Below are 17,819 nucleotides of genomic sequence, written 5' to 3' on the forward strand. Positions count from 1 at the left end.
ATGACTGAAGGGGTGAGGGATGTTTATCTTTTGCAGGTGTTCCTAAATGTTGTGTTTGGTATGATAATGGACCATGAATCAGTTGTAATGTTAAATAATAAACTTTATTGAAACATTTACAATGTACTTTACTTTAGTGCAATAATAATAAAAGCATTCTTGTCATGATTCAGTTTCAATGTACAATATATTTCATTGAAATCTTTACAATGTACTTGACTTTAGTGCAATAAAATCATTCTTCTATCAAATTTGATATCACTCTTTCCAATCACTTCACAACCCCAAAAACTTATACAGTTTTAAAGTTAGAAAACTTAGTAAACAATTATAATTTGTGAACAAAATCACTGAAAAACCCTAAGATAACTTTTAACGCAGTAAATTTAAACAACTTATTAAGATCACTTAAAAACTCTAAGATCACTTATATACTTGTAAAGTTACAAAACTTAGTACACAATTTCAAATTGAAAACAGTTACAACAGTGGCATCAAATCTACTACATCAACACCAACAGCAAAGAAAGGCTGCACCCAGCTCTCATCCACATCTCGGTGCATGTGCACTGCCTCATGGGGGTGGGGGGTGTACGGGAAGAGAAGGGATGGTGGGGGAAGAGAAGGGGTGGTGGGGGGAGAGAGGAGGGTAGGGGAAGAGACAGGGTAGGGTGGGAGAGAGTGGGGGCCCCAGCTTGGATCTCGACAGAGGCTGATACTGGGATTGCAGTGGGAGGGGCATTTGATTGGCCGGGAGGTGTGCGGTTATTGCAGCAGCTAACTGCCTGATGGCCTCTTCCAGCATTTGCGCTGCCCCAGCAAATCCCGCACTCAGTTCACGTGGCATAACTGCTATTGCCCACACAGCGCTGTCAACTCATCACCAACCCCTCTGATGGTGCCCTCCAGTGAACGGGTAAGGTCATTGCCCTCCACACCCAATGCAATAACGTCAAGCGCATTTGTTGAACGCTGCATCTCAGGAGAGTCTACTCGGGTTCTCCTTCCTCTCCCCCTGGCTCTGCCTCGTGGTACAACTCCAGTGCGAGGCTCAGGGTGGGACGGTGGGGCCCTGGGTGTTCCACACTGCATTCCACCACCACCACCACCACCGGGACCCGCTTCCTCTGACAGTGAGGCCCTGGGTGTTCCATACTACATTCTACCACCACCACTGTCACTCTCTACCTCTGATAATGGGGCCCTGGGTGCTACAAGCTGCATTCTACAACCACCACTGTGCCCCTCTACCTCTGATAATGGAGCCCTGGGTGCTACAAGCTGCATTCTACCAACACTACTGTGTCCCTCTACCTCTGATAATGGGGCCCTGGGTGCTACAAGCTGCATTCTACCAACACTACTGTGACTCTCTACCTCTGATAATGGAGCCCTGGGTGCTGCAAGCTGCATTCTACCACCACCATTAGGACTCTCTACCTCTGATAATGGGGAACCGGATGTTCCAAGCTGCATTCCATCACCACCACTGTGACCCTCTACCTCGAAGAATGTGAAACCATGGAACGTCTTACCAGAATTTACATCACTAAGCGTGGATGGGTACGTGAGGAGAGGATGACATGCCGCATCAGAAGTTAAAGCACCACGCAAGGATGGGGGGTGGATGAAGGAGTGGAATGTTGGAGGAGAATTCATGGTATTCTCTGGGATAGTGAGGCCCTGCACTATGGACTGATCCATACTATGATCGACATTCTTCCCTGATCCATTCCCCCCCTCCTCCCCACCCCCAATGCTTTGCTCTTGATCGCATGCATCCGACTCTTCCTCTGAATCTTCGGATTGACATCATGTTCTGCAAAATATAACCGAACAGTCAAATGGTTAGCACCACAGGAGTGGGCAGGATGGGTGACATAGATAGTCTCGCACATAGCAGGCTAGGCAGCAGGATGATTTGAAGGGTCACGATGCATTTTCAGGACTTACCCTCTCCCAAGCGTGTGGGCCCAGCTTGTGCATCACTGATTGCCTTTCTCCAGGCATGACTCATCATGGCAGCGACCCTCTGTTCCAAGGGTATCAGTGGGTGCAGATTTGGCGGGCCTCCTCCTGATTGTGTTCTTTCCCTTGTGTTGTGAGCCAATTTCTTCTGCAATGTTGAAAATATAACTATTTAGAGAGGGTGCCTTTCTGCTGGGTGGGACATATACAGCTGGTCACATTTACAATTGCAATTCCATTGAGAAAAGGAAGATATTACTTGCACTAACGACTTGACCAAGGTCCTGACAATTCTTTTTACACTGGGCTCCAGATCTCCTGGTATTCAGCACTGCGCAGTATTCATCTGCAACTAGGTCCCAGCGTTTCTTGATTTCTTTGTGTGCCACCTTTGTGCGGCCTCTGTTGCTGGTGTCCAGCTCCTGCCATCTCCCCTCAATGACATTAACTCGTTTCTCGACTTTGTCATGCAAGACGTTTTCGTTCTCGCTGCACGTTCTTGCATTGCTGTACAGGTACTGGATTTCCACTCTCTGATTTTTAAAAACACAGTCCTTTCCTTGCATGCACGTGTGCAGCACCCCTTTGCACTCCAAGAATCACTTAAGACTTTTCATTCCTTCCCTTCCTGCACCCAAAAATCACACAGCTCGCTGTAACAGAGTGCCACGTTTTCCCTTTAAATGTCCTTGCTTGCAACTATGCAGCACTTTTGCAGCACTCCTTTGCACAACAAGAATCAATAAAATCATTTTTACTCCTTTTCCTACCTTCAACCAAAGATCCAAGCGAGCTTTAAATGTGTGTCTGCCACATTCTTCCTTTAAATGTCCTTGCTTGCACCTATGCAGCACCGTTGCAGCACTCCTTTGCACAAGAATCAGTAAAATAATGTTTACTCCTTTTCCTACCTGCAACCAAAAATCCCAGCTAGCTTTAAATGAGTGCTCCGCTCTCCCTTTAAATGGCCGATTGCCAAGGTCGAGGCCCCATTGCGCATGCGTGCATGTTGTTCCGCGCACGTGCAAGGGAGCCGGCTGAGAAAGACACGCAGGGGCTTAGCCCCGCCCCCCTGCAGACTGCGATAGGTTTGCTCCACCCCAGGGAGACACCATTGCACCACGCCACGCCAAGCTCCAGGAGGACTGGAGAATTGTTCGGGAAGATTCCGGCACGCTTTCGAGCCCAGGCAGGTCACGTAAGTCTCGGAGGTGCACCGTTTTCGCCAGAACCGGAAACTTAGGCCCTGAGAGTGGACAGGAAGGACCTATTTCCATTAGCAGAGAGATCAATAACCAGAGGACATAGATTTATAGTAATTGGTAGAAGGATTACAGGGGAGTTGAGGTGAACATTTTTCACCCAGAAGGTGGTCTGGAACCACTGCCTGAAAGGGTGGTAGAGGCAGAAACCCTCATCATATTTAAAAAGCACTTGGGTATGCACTTGAACTGCCGTCACCTACAAGGCAATGGACCAAGAGTAGGAAAATGAGATTAGGCTGTGATTTATCCTTACTATACAGTATAAATGCACACGAGACCCATAGTTGAGAGAAGGTCACTCTGTGACCAGTTACCTTTATTACCAAGACCTCAAGTGATGAAGGTGGGTGGAGCTTCCCCTTTTATACCTGAAAGTCCAGGTTAGGAGTGTCTCCCACAAGTTCACCCCCTTGTGGTCAATGTTCTCAAGGTGTACAACTTAGGTCAGCTTATACATGGGTTACAATGATAGTTGAATACATGACATCACCTCCCCCCTCAAAGTTTTATTGGGATCACATGTTAAGTCTCTCTGGTGGTTTATGCTCCCTTGTAGAGCGCCTGAGTTGGGGCTCCGGTTGTTGGGCACTGGCCTGAGTGTCTGCTGTTTACGGTGCCTCAGGCCTGTCCGGACTGCCCACAGTGACTGGGCTCGCCTCCACTTGGTTCTGGTGTTCGGTCAACTGTGGTGGAGTAAACTCTACATCATGTTCTTCCTCTGCTTCTTCTATGGGGTTGCTGAACCTCCTTTTAGTTTGATCCATGTGTTTGCGACAGATTTGTCCATTGGTAAGTTTAACTTCCAAAACCCTATTCCCCTCTTTGGCAATCACAGTGCCTGCAAGCCAGTTGGGCCCTGCAGCATAATTAAGGACAAAAACAGGGTCATTGACATCAATACATCGCGCATTCGCATTTCTGTCATGGTAGTCACATTGTGACTGACGCCTGCTCTCAACAATTTCTTTCATAGTAGGGTGTATAAGGGATAACCTGGTTTTGAGCGTCCTTTTCATTAGCATCTCTGCGGATGGAACCCCTGTAAGCAAGTGTGGTCGGGATCTATTGGCCAACATGAGACATGATAAGCGACTTTGTAGGGAATCCCCTTGGATTCTGAGCATCCCCTGTTTGATTATCTGCACTGCTTGTTCCACCTGGCCGTTTGAGGCCGGCTTGAAAGGTGCGTTCTGACATGGTTGATTCCATTGCCTGCCATGAAGTCCTGGAATTCAGTGCTTGTGAAGCACGGGCCATTGTCACTGACCAAGACATCCGGTAGACCATGGGTGGCGAACATTGCCCGTAGACTTTCTACCGTGGCAGAGGATGTGCTTGAATTTAAAATGGCATAGTCAATCCATTTGGAGTAGGCGTCTACTGCAACCAAAAACATTTTTCCCATGAAAAGACCTGCGTAGTCCACATGGATGCGTGACCATGGCTTGGCGGGCCAGGACCAGAGGCAAAGGGGGGCTTCCCTGGGTGCATTGCCCAGCTGAGCACATGTGTTGCACCTGCAAACACAAAGTTCCAGGTCTGCGTCTGTCCCTGGCCACCAAACGTGTGACCTGGCAATTGCTTTCATCATGACAATGTCCGGGTGCTCATTGTGAAGTTCTCTGATGAACACCTCTCTGCCCATCTGGGGCATGACTACTCGGTTTCCCCACACTAGGCAATCGGCCTGAATCGAGAGTTCATCCTTGCGCCTATGAAACGGTTTAAATTCCTCAGGGCATCCCCCGTACGTGGCTGCCCAGTTTCCATTCAGGACACATTTCTTAATTAAAAGAGAGTAGCGGATCTTTATTTGTTCAGACTTTAATCTGACGGGCTGTCACAGATGAGCCTTCGCTTTCGAAAGCTTCAAGAGCCATGATCATCTGTTGTAGGCATTAGGCACCTGCTGAATATATCAAAACTCATATAGGTTTAAAGTGGCCACATATAAAATGGCTGCCCAAGCATTTAGGGAACTCAGCTAGTCAAGTAATGAACTGGGGCTGACCGAGCAATGACCCTGTGAGGCCCACTACCAGGAATGCCTTGGCTCACTCACTTGAGACAAGATAACTATAACGAACCATTATAGTACCTGATGTGGAATGTCCTTTGATTAAGGACTTCACACAGCAGAGCCCGAGGAACAGAGATAAAGGGGGGGGGGGGGGTGGGCCCACCTCACATAACGAGGTCATTAATCAGCCCGAGCTGATAAAAACCGAACATACAGCCCCTGAGGTATCAGGGGAATTCTATTGGGTTAAAGAAACCTATATGTAATCTATAATCATTATGATTGGATTGTGTCCAGCCAAAGTGGGCTGAGTAACTGTAAAGAACTATTGTAAAACATATAAATATCGATGAATTTCTTTGTTCGTTGGAGAGAAGTGCCTGGATCCAGACCTGAGGCTTCCTCCCCGCTGGGGAAAATAAAGGCCGCTTTGGCGTTGGAACCGACTCTGAGTGTTGAGTGATTCTTCCAAGAAAACATTCACGCTAACATCATCTCAGCATCATTCTCAGTTGCCCCCTCAGTGGTGGCTAGTGGGAGCCTGCTGAGTGCATCGGCGCAGTTTTCAGTGCCCGGTATGTGCCGAATTGTGTAGTAATAGGCGGCTAACGTAAGTGCCCACCTCTGTATGCGGGAAGATGCATTCGCATTTATGGCCTTGTTGTCGGCCAAAAGGGACATTAGGGGTTTGTGACCTGTCTCCAGCTCAAACTTCCTGCCAAACAGGTACTGGTGCATTTTTTTTTACTGCATATACACATGCTAGCACTTCCTTTTCTACCATCCTGTTGCCCCTTTCTGCCTGGGACAGACTTCTGGAGGCAGAAGCTACCGGCTATAACTGACCAGTGGCATTCACATGCTGCAACACACACCCGATCACATAGGACGATGCATCGTACGCTAAAATAAGTTTCTTACATGGGTCATATTACGCTAACAGTTTGTTGGAGCATAACAAATTGCGTGCTCTATCAAAAGCCCTTTCCTGGCTGTCCCCCCAGACCCAATCGCGACCTTTGCCGAGGAGCACGTGCAGTGGCTCTAACAGCGTGCTCAATTTGGGAAGAGAGTTACCAAAATAGTTCGGGAGCCCCAGGAACAAACGCAGCTCCGTCGTGTTATAGGGTCTGGGTGCTCTCTGGATCGCTTCCGTTATGGACACAATAGGTCTGATCCCGTCTGCTGCTACCCTCCTCCCCAGGAATTCTACCTCGGAGCTAAGAAGACACACTTCGCCTTTTTCAATCGCAGCCCTACTCGGTCCAGTCTGCATAGCACCTCTTCCAGTTGTGGAGCTGTTCTTCAGTATCACGACCCGTGATGAGGATGTCGTCTTGAAAAACCACCATCCTTGGAATCAACTTGAGGAGGCTTTCCATATTTCGCTGAAAGATCGCGGCGGCCGAACGAATCCCGAACGGATATCTGTTAAACTCAAACAACCCCTTGTGTGTCGTGATGGTGGTCAGCTTCTTCGACTCACTCGCCAGCTCCTGCATCATGTAAGCTGAGGTCAGGTCCAATTTTGAAAAAAGTTTGCCACCGGATAGCGTCGCAAAGAGATCTTCCGCTCTTGGTCGTGGATACTGGTCTTGGAGTGACACCCGATTGATGGTGGCCTTGTAATCGGCACATATCCTGACCGACGCATCCGCCTTGAGCACCGGCACGATTGGGCTCGCCCAGTCACTGAATTCGACTGGCAAGATGATGTCTTCCCTCAGCAGGCGGTCCAATTCACATTCTATCTTTTCCCACATCATGTACGGCACTGCTCTGGTCTTGTGGTGTACTGGCCTGGCGTCCGGGTTTATGTGAATCACTACCTTGGCCCCCATGAAAGTGCCGATGCCGGGTTGCAATAAGGAGTCAACTTTGTCCAGGACCTGCGAGCATGATACATGCTCCACAGAAGAAATTGCATTGACATTGACTCTGGATCAGTTCCTATGGAGTGGAGGGTAGCCAATGTAACCCCACTTTTTAAAAAAGGAGGGAGAGAGAAAACAGGGAATTATAGACCGGTCAGCCTGACATCGGTAGTGGGTAAAATGATGGAATCAATTATTAAGGAAGTCATAGCAGTGCATTTGGAAAGAGGTAATATGATAGGTCCAAGTCAGCATGGATTTGTGAAAGGGAAATCATGCTTCACAAATCTTCTGGAATTTTTTGAGGATGTTTCCAGTAGAGTGGACAAGGGAGAACCAGTTGATGTGGTATATTTGGACTTTCAGAAGGCTTTCGACAAGGTCCCACACAAGAGATTAATGTGCAAAGTTAAAGCACATGGGATTGGGGGTAGTGTGCTGACATGGATTGAGAACTGGTTGTCAGACAGGAAGCAAAGAGTAGGAGTAAATGGAGACTTTTCAGAATGGCAGGCAGTGACTAGTGGGGTACCGCAAGGTTCTGTGCTGGGGCCCCAGCTGTTTACACTGTACATTAATGATTTAGACGAGGGGATTAAATGTAGTATCTCCAAATTTGCGGATGACACTAAGTTGGGTGGCAGTGTGAGCTGCGAGGAGGATGCTATGAGGCTGCAGAGTGACTTGGATAGGTTAGGTGAGTGGGCAAATGCATGGCAGATGAAGTATAATGTAGATAAATGTGAGGTTATCCACTTTGGTGGTAAAAACAGAGAGACAGACTATTATCTGAATGGTGACAGATTAGGAAAAGGGGAGGTGCAAAGAGACCTGGGTGTCATGGTACATCAGTCATTGAAGGTTGGCATGTAGGTACAGCAGGCGGTTAAGAAAGCAAATGGCATGTTGGCCTTCATAGCGAGGGGATTTGAGTACAGGGGCAGGGAGGTGTTGCTACAATTGTACAGGGCCTTGGTGAGGCCACACCTGGAGTATTGTGTACAGTTTTGGTCTCCTAACCTGAGGAAGGACATTCTTGCTATTGAGGGAGTGCAGCGAAGGTTCACCAGACTGATTCCCGGGATGGCGGGACTGACCTATCAAGAAAGACTGGATCAACTGGGCTTGTATTCACTGGAGTTCAGAAGAATGAGAGGGCACCTCACAGAAACGTTTAAAATTCTGACGGGGTTAGACAGGTTAGATGCAGGAAGAATGTTCCCAATGTTGGGGAAGTCCAGAACCAGGGGACACAGTCTAAGGATAAGGGGGAAGCCATTTAGGACCGAGATGAGGAGGAATTTCTTCACCCAGAGAGTGGTGAACCTGTGGAATTCTCTACCACAGAAAGTTGTTGAGGTTAATTCACTAAATATATTCAAAAAGGAGTTAGATGAAGTCCTTACTACTAGGGGAATCAAGGGGTATGGTGAGAAAGCAGGAATGGGGTACTGAAGTTGCATGTTCAGCCATGAACTCATTGAATGGCGGTGCAGGCTAGAAGGGCCGAATGGCCGAATGGCCTACTCCTGCACCTATTATCTATGTTTCTATGTTTCTATTGCCCCATTTCCAGTTCATGGCAGCACGCCAACTCCTTCCAAAGTAGTGCGGGACCGTCCTCCGGGCAATCCAGGGAGACAACCTGTTCTCCGAATCTTTGTGGGTCACGACTACCATGGTGCTGCCGAGCACCGGAATTATCTCCTTTGTATATGTCCGTAGCTGTGCGTCAATCGGAAATTATTTTGGCCTCCTGGCCTTGGACACTCACAACCTTTCGAACTGTTTGATACTCATCAGGGACTGGCTGGCCCCTGTATCTAGCTCCATTAATACTGGGATGCCATTGAGGAGCACTTGCATCGTTATCGGTGGCGTCCTGGTATATGAACTGTATATGTGCTCCACATGATCTCGCTGAACTTCAGCTTCCAGCGATTTCCCCCAGTATTCATTTGGCCTCGTAGGACTTGCATCGGGCCCGTCTTCCTCGTACATCAACCTGGCTGCAAGCTTCCTGCACATACGCGCCAAGTGACCGCTGACGTTGCAGTTTCTGCAGGTATAGTGCTGATACCTGCAAGCTCTGGCTGGGTGTTTGCCTCCACACCGCCAGAAAGAACTGGAGGCCCCGTTGTTGGAAACAAAAGGTCCATTAGCAGTCAATCGTCTCTGACTGTCTCTGTAACTGTCCTTAAGCGCACCATTAACAGGTGTTGAAGGCCCCATTACTGGTCGCACTGTCCATTGCAATGGCATGAATCGTTCAGCTAGCCATTGTCTCTGTTGAATTCCCCCTTTGGGTTCGACTACATGCTGGGGAATGTCTAATTGCCCTTGTCTGCCTAGAGAACTGTGTGTCACATTAACAATGTTGACTCCCTGGTCGTTTGCCGCATTTGATCCAAGATTTTTGTTATATATCATTCTGGTCTCTTCCTCCCGAGATAAATGTCTGGGCTATCAGAACCTCCGCTTCCAAAATCAAGTCTTTGGTCTCAATCAGTTTCCTGAAATCCCCAGCGTGCCCGATGCCCTCAATAAAAAATTCTCGCAGCATCTCCACTCTGCATGCATCTGGGAACTTACATAGGCTCGCCAGTTGCCGGAGATCTGCCATGAAGTCTGGAACGCTCTGCCTTTCTCGCCGCCGGTGGGTGTAAATCCGGTGTCTCGCCATGTGCATGCTGCTCGCTGGTTTAAGGTGTTCCCTGATAAACTTACTGAGCTCTTTGAACGTCTTGTCCGCTGGCTTCTCTGGCGCTAGAAGGTCCTTCATCAGGGAGTACGTTCTGGATCCACAAACCATCAGGAGATGAGCCCTGCGTTTGTCGACCGAATCCTGTCCCAACCATTCCTTATTGACAAAACTTTGCTGTAGTCTCTCAATAAAGTCATCCCAATCATCACCAACACAGTACCTCTCTTCTGTGCTGCTAATGGCCATGCTCGCGTGGTTTAAATCCCAGTTTCTCGTCGCCAATGATATGTCCTTACGATACAGTATAAATGCACACGAGGCCCATACTTGAGAGAAGGTCACTCTGTGACCAGTCACCTTTATTACCAAGACCTCAAGTGATGAAGGTGGGTGGAGCTTCCCCTTTTATACCTGAAAGTCCAGGTTAGGAGTGTCTCCCACAAGTTCACCCCCTTGTGGTCAATGTTCTCAAGGTGTATAACTTAGGTCAGCTTATACATGATAGTTACAATGATAGATGAATGTATGACAGGCTGAATAGTTCTATTTTGGCCGGCACAGACACGATGGGCCAAACAGCCTCCTTCTGTGCTGTAAACTTCTATTATTCTATGAAACTCAGAAATATAATAAACAATGAGGTTAGCAACAAACTATAGGAGGACACAGAGAATCTGGCAAAATGGGCAGACACATGGCAGATGAAATTTCACACAAAGAAGTGTGAAGTGATATATTTTGGTGGGAAGAATGAAGAAAGACAATATGAATTAAATTGCAGAATTTTTAAGGAGGTACAGGAAGAGAGACCAGGGGATGCATGTACACAAACTTTGAAGGTGTCAGGTCAAGTTGAGAAGGCTGTTAAAAAAGCATATGGGATCCTTGGTTTTATTAACAGAGGAATAGATTACAAAAGCAAGGAAGTAATGCTAAACCTTTATAAAACACTGGTTAGGCCTTGGCTGCAGTACTGTGTTCGGTTCAGGGCACCACACTTCTCGAAGTATGTCAGGCCTTGGAAAGGGTGCAGAAGACATTTACTAGAATGGTACCAGAGATGAAAGACTTCAGTTATGTGGAAAGACTGGGGTTATTTTCTTTAGAGCAGAGAAGGTTAAGAGAAAATTTGGCAGAGGTGTTGAAAATCATGAATGTTTTTGATAAAGTAAATAAAGAGAAACTGTTTCCAATGACAGATAGATCGGTAACCGGAAGACACATATTTAAGGTAATTGGCAAAAGAATCAGAAGCAACATGAGGAAATGTTTTTTTTAAACACAGTGAGTTGTTGTGATCTGGAATGCACTGCCTGTAAGGGTGGTGGAAGCAGATTCAATGGTAACATTCAAAGGAGAATTGGATAAATACTTGAAGGAGAAAATTTACATGGCAATGTGGAAAGAGCAGGGGAGTGGGATTAATTGGCTAGATCTACCAAAGAGCTGCACAGGCACAATGGGCCAAATGGCCTCCTTCTCTGCTGTATCATTCTATGATTTGTTTGCTTTTCCACATTGGTTCAACACCAAAGGTCGACCATAACTTCTCGGTCATTTTCAAAGGTTTAGGCCCAGATTTTCTCCTCCCCCGCTCCCCCCCCCCCCACTCCACCCTACCTATTTTGACATATTATGGTGAATGAAAGTTTGTGATGAGCTGTTCCACTGCTTTCCTCATGTTACCATTACTGAGATTTTCTGCACACAGCAATGGTAGATCTTGACTATGCCCACCCATGTCAGCTGATGTATTTCCAATCATTAACATCTTAGCAATGCTGCCAGGAGTGCAGCAGTGTTAAGGAGGCAAAAGCAAGGGTTTGCAAATAAAAGGATTATCTGTGACAATCCATTAGAGAGATGATTTGCACTTGGCAATGTGGGAGATTTAAAATAATGTAAAAAAATAAATTCCTTTGCCCATGCAAGGTGATCTAGTGGCCTCTAATACATCACCAAATTCAAATTCGCAATAAGCTTGATATTGGAAGAACCGCTGAGGTCAGGTGGGTGCACACCAATGCACAGATATCCTACACTAACGAACTCCCACCTGGAATCCCACTGCAAGGGAAAATCTAGGTCTATTCATTTCACAAAGTGGGATGTTTCCTACTTTCTAAAAAATCCAGTTTCATATCCAGCTGCACGTCACCCTTGGGCGATGGAGTTTAGTTCTTTTGTTGTCTCTCGTGACAGAACTTGTCAGAATTTTCAGGATGCTCAAACAAACCATACTATAAGGAGTTCCACTTCAAAGAAGTTTAGAGTTTGTCTCTAAATCCTGCACCTTCCCTTTGGATCACCACCAAGGCAAGTAACATTCAAGGAGCTACTTACTTGTGCAAAATAAACTGTATTTATCTATTATATATATTTTTTTAAGACAGCCGGCCCCCTCCCCTTTAAATTTTGCCCCAGTAGGTACTAGCCGCCCGGTGCGCGACCCTGAAGCAGTCGCTGTTATTGCCCCTCGCTGCTTCAGGGGCCAAACCCAATTTAGGGATCAGGGCACGAATGGGGCAATGTGCACGGTGATGATGTCATGATCTCCGGGCGCAGGAGATCGGGGCGCAATGCTGTATCGCCGTTAAACTCCCGCTGAATTTAGCAGGATTCGTTAGTGACGCCGTACCCAGTCGCAGTCAGTTGCGCCCTGTTAGCGCCCCCTCCCCCGCGGATGGCTGGCGCAAATGCACCCAATTTCTCCCCCTAAAATATAAAACACAAAAACAGGCCACTTGGCCCAATTGATCCATGCTGATGTTTATGCTCTGCAGGAACATCCTCCCACTCTACTTCATCTAACCCTATCAGCATATCCTTCTATTCGTGTTGTGTCCTGGCCAATATCTATCCCTCAACCAATACCACCAGATTATTTTATTTTTCTAATTTCTGTTTATGTGACCTTCCTTGTTGCTTGCAAAGTGGCTGCCATGTTGGCCAACATTGCAGCATTGATTACATTTCAGTTGTACTTTATTGGCTGTGAAGTGTTTTCGGATGCCCAGAGGATGTTAAAGGTACTTTATAAATGCAAGTTATTTATTTCAATCAAATTGACACTGGTCATTTTCCGCATCAAGCCGCACTAGTAAAATTGAAGTCAATGGGAATCAGGGGACTAACTGTCCACTGGCTTGAGTCATACCTAGCATAAAGGTTGTGGTCATTGCAGGCCAATCATCTCAGCCCCAGGACATCGCTGCAGGAGTTCCTCAGGTAAGTATCCTAGGCACAACCATCATCAGCTGCTTCATCTCCATCATAATGTCAGAAGTGGGGATGTTCGCTGATTACAGTATTCAGTTCCACTGGCAGCTCCTCAGATAATGAAGCAGTCTGGTCAACATGCAGGAAGAGCTGGGCGACATTCAGGCATGGACTGATAAGTGGCAAGTAACATTTACATCACATAAGTGCCCGCTTATTACATAGGATATACAGCACAAACAGGCCATTTGGCCCAACCAGTCCATGCCAGCTCTTATTGACATTCAATGGAATTACCATCGCCAAATCTCCCACTATAAATATTCTGGGGGAGAGGGTCATTATTGACCAAAAAATTAACTGGACCAGACACATAAATACTGTGGCTACAAGAGCAGGTCAGAGACCGTGTATTCTGCGGCGAGTGTCTCAACTCCTGAGTTCCCAAAGCCTTTCCACCATCTACAAGGCACAAGTCAGGATTGTGATGGAATACTCTCCACATGCCTGGATGAGTATAGCTCCAGCAACACTCAAGAAGCTCAATACCATCCAAGACAAAGCAGCTTGCTTGATTGCCACCTCATCGACCACCTTCAACATTCACTCCCTCCACCACCGTGCACCGTGGCTGCAGTGTGTACCATCTACAAGATGTACTGCAGCAACTCACCAAAGCTTCTTCGGCAGCACCTTCCAAACCTGTGACCTCTACCACCTAGAAGGCTAAGGACAGCAGGCACATGGGAACACTATCACATCCAAGTTCCCCTCCAAGTCACACAAATTCCTGACTTGGAATATCGTTCCTTCATCGTTGCTGGGTCAAAATCCTGGAATTTCCTCCCTAACATCACTGTGGGAGTACCTTCAACACACGGAGTGCAGCGGTTCAAGAAAGTAGTTCACCGCCACCTTCTCAAGGGCAGTTAGGGATGGGCAATAAATGCTGACCTTGCCATTGATGTCCACATCCCATGAACGTATTAAAAAAATGTTCATAACAACATGTCTTATCTCAGGAATAACCCCAGAGAAAATGGTGCCTGTTCAAAAAAGAAGAAACTGTTGATCCTCAGATAAGAGACTTATCATTGAAAAACTCATTGATGGTAGCAATAAAACTGGGTGCAACTTTTTTAAACAACTGGCTCAAAGCATGCTGAAGACCTGGGTATCAGTAGAAAACAAACATGAAAATGAAGAAAAAGTCAAGAAATTACTGAAATACACTTACCATTACATAATTGATCCTTTAAATGAACTTCACTATGGTTATTATTGCTTCGTTAAAATGAACTTAATGAATAGATATTCTGCATTCCACAATGTTTGGAAACAGCGTGTAGAAAGTTCCCACTCTGAAATTAATACCTCCAATTTTAACCCCTCGAACCCAGGAGCATGGTATATGCAAATGGTAAACATTTTTGCAGCGACCTATTCACCCGATCTTTACTGACCTCATACGGAATGCCATTTTAACAGGCTCAGTCAGGCTATTGCACCAGGTAAGCCTAATTGAAATTCAAGTCATTTAGACCTTGACAATATTTTAACACTAAAAGGAGCCTGCTGTAGAAGAGAGCCAAAGTTTGTTAATCAATACCTAAGCTATACAAAAGCTCAATATTTGATTTGTGCAGATTCTGATATTACGCAGGAGCCCGTTACCCAGTTTCTGTATATTCAGGCATTATACAGAAGCCCATTACTCTGTCTGAATATATTTCGCATTATTCGGGAGACGCCAGCGGGAGGTCGATGAGGCGTCGAGGAGGCGGAGCAGCAGAGTTGGGGCCTACAGGAGACCCGTCAGTCGGATGGCACCAGCGGGAGGTGGAGGAGGTGGAGCAGCAGAGTTGGGGCCTACAGGAGACCCGTCAGTCGGGAGGCACCAGCGGGAGGTGGAGGAGGTGGCGCAGCAGAGTTGGGACCTACAGGAGACCCGTCAGTCGGGAGGCACCAGCGGGAGGTGGAGGAGGTGGAGCAGCAGAGTTGGGTCCTACAGGAGACCCGTCAGTCGGGAGGCACCAGCGGGAGGTGGAGGAGGTGGAGCAGCAGAGTTGGGACCTACAGGAGACCCGTCAGTCGGGAGGCACCAGCGGGAGTTGGAGGAGGTGGAGCAGCAGAGTTGGGGCCTACAGGAGACCAGTCGGTGCAGCTGCAGCAGGGAGGCAAAAAAGAAGTAGAAAGAACTCGAAAAGTGATTTCACAGCCAAGGAAGTAAGTGATTGGTGAGTAGCTTTTCTTTTTTCTTTTCTTTATCAGTAAGTCACCTTTAGCATTGTTGTTGCCAAATTAAGTTAATCTAAGGGGTTAAGACATGGCAGGAGAGCTTGGACATGTGCTATGCTCCCCCTGTAATATGTGGGAAGTCAGGGACGCTTCCAGTGTCCCTGACGACCACGTGTGCGGGAAGTGTATCTGCCTCCAGCTCCTGACGGACCGCATTGCAGCACTGGAGCTGCGGGTGGATTCACTCTGGAGCATCCACAATGCTGAGAATGATGTGAATAGCACGTTTAGCGAGTTGGTCTTACCGCAGACAAAGGGTACACAGCCAGATAGGGAATGGGTGAACAACAGGAACAGCAGTGCAAGGAATGTAGTGCAGGGGTCCCCTGCGGTCATCCCCCTGCAAAACAGATACACCGCTTTGGGTAATGTTGAGGGAGATGACTCATCAGCAGAGAGCAGCAGCAGCCAAGTTCATGGCACTGTGGGTGGCTCTGCTGCACAGGAGGGCAGGAAAAAGAGTGGGAGAGCTATAATGATAGGGGATTCTATTGTAAGGGGAATAGATATGCGTTTCTGCGGCCGCAACCGAGACTACAGGATGGTATGTTGCCTCCCTGGTGCAAGGGTTAAGGATCTCTCGGAGCGGGTGCAGGACATTTTGAAAATGGAGTGTGAACAGCCAGTTATCGTGGTGCATATAGGTACCAACGATATAGGTAAAAAAAATGGGATGAGGTCCTAAGAGATGAATTTAGGGAGCTAGGAGCTAAATTAAAAAGTAGGACCTCAAAAGTAGTAATCTCAGGATTGCTACCAGGGGCACGTGCTAGTCAGAGTAGGAATCGCAGGATAGCTCAGATGAATACGTGGCTTGAGGAGTGGTGTGGAAGGGAGGGATTCAAATTCCTGGGACATTGAAACTGGTTCTGGGAGAGGTGGGTCCAGTACAAACCGGACAGTCTGCACCTGGGCAGGACCGGAACCAATGTCCTCAAGGGAGTGTTTGCAAGTGCTGTTGTGAAGGAGTTAAACTAACATAGCAGGGGGATGGGAACCTATGCAGGGAGTCAGAGGGAAATAAAATGGAGGCAGAAGCAAAAGATAGAAAGGAAAATAGTAAAAGTGGAGGGCAGAGAAACCCAAGGCAAAAAACAAAAAGGGCCACATTACAGCAAAATTCTAAAGGGGCAAAGTGTGTTAAAAAGACAAGCCTGAAGGCCCTGTGCCTCAATGCGAGGAGTATTCGGAATAAGGAGGACGAATTAACTGCACAGATAGCAGTTAACGGATATGATGTAATTTGCATCACGGAGACATGGCTCCAGGGTGACCAAGGCTGGGAACTCAACATCCAGGGGTATTCAACATTTAGGAAGGATAGACAAGAGAGGAAAAGGAGGCAGGGTGGTGTTGCTGGTTAAAGAGGAAATTAATGCAATAGTAAGGAGGGACATTAGCCTGGATGATGTGGAATCGGTATGGGTGGAGCTGCGGAATACCAAAGGGCAGAAAACGCTAGTGGGAGTTGTGTACAGACCACCAAACAGTAGTAGTGAGGTTGGGGACAGCATCAAACAAGAAATAAGGGATGTGTGCAATAAAGGTACACCAGTTATCATGGGCGACTTTAATCTACATATTGATTGAGCTAACCGAACTGGTAGCAATGTGGTGGAGGAGGATTTCCAGGAGTGTATTAGGGATGGTTTTCTGGACCAATATGTCGAACCAACCAGAGAGCTGGCCATCCTTGACTTTGTGATGTGTAATGAGAAGGGACTAATTAGCAATCTTGTTGTGCGAGGCCCTTTGGCGAAGAGTGACCATAATATGGTAGAATTCTTTATTAAGATGGAGAGTGACACAGTTAATTCGGAAACTAGGGTCCTGAACTTAAGGAAAGGTAACTTCGACGGTATGAGGCATGAATCGGCTAGAATAGACTGGCAAAGGATACATAAAGAGTTGACGGTGGATAAGCAAAGGCAAATATTTAAAGGTCACATGGATGAACTTCAGCAATTGTACATCCCTGTCTGGAGTAAAAATAAAACGGGCAAGGTAGCTCAACCATGGCTAACAAGGGAAAATAAGGATAGTGTTAAAACCAAGGAAGAGGCATATAAATTGGCTAGAAAAAGCAACAAACCTGAGGACTGGGAGAAATTTAGAATTCAACAGAGGAGGACTAAGTGTTTAATTAAGAGGGGAAAATTAGAGTATGAGAGGAAGCTTGCAGGGAGTTTAAAAACTAATTGCAAAAGCTTCTGTAGATATGGGAAGAGAAAAAGATTAGTGAAGACAAACGTAGGTCCCTTGCAGTCGAATTCAGGTGAATTTATAATGGGGAACAAAGAAATGGCAGATCAATTGAACAAATACTTCGGTTCTGTCTTCACGAAGGAAGACACAAATAACCTTTCGGATGTACTAGGGGACAGTGGGCCGAGTGAGAAGGAGGAACTGAAGGATATCCTTATTAGGCGGGAAATTGTGTTAGGGAAATTGATGGGATTGAAGGCTGATAA

At 46.8% G+C, this 17,819-nt stretch overlaps 1 protein-coding gene across 2 annotated transcripts in view; it reads right to left on the reverse strand.

Moving 5' to 3' along the window:
- Positions 1 to 422: 422 nt before the first annotated feature.
- The window catches only part of LOC139247830 (uncharacterized), a 135,317-nt gene continuing 117,920 nt past the window's right edge, over positions 423 to 17,819 (reverse strand). For both annotated transcript variants that reach the window (XM_070871798.1, XM_070871795.1), the window contains 2 exons: positions 1,954 to 2,116; positions 423 to 1,819 (listed from right to left, as the gene is read on the reverse strand). In XM_070871798.1, the coding sequence (XP_070727899.1) occupies positions 1,986 to 2,116 (131 nt within the window). In that variant the 3' untranslated portion in view covers positions 423 to 1,819; positions 1,954 to 1,985. The remainder of the gene's footprint in view (positions 1,820 to 1,953; positions 2,117 to 17,819) is intronic.

This window comes from Pristiophorus japonicus, unplaced genomic scaffold (genome assembly GCF_044704955.1).
Source record: "Pristiophorus japonicus isolate sPriJap1 unplaced genomic scaffold, sPriJap1.hap1 HAP1_SCAFFOLD_283, whole genome shotgun sequence".
Classification (NCBI taxonomy): domain Eukaryota; kingdom Metazoa; phylum Chordata; class Chondrichthyes; family Pristiophoridae; genus Pristiophorus; species Pristiophorus japonicus.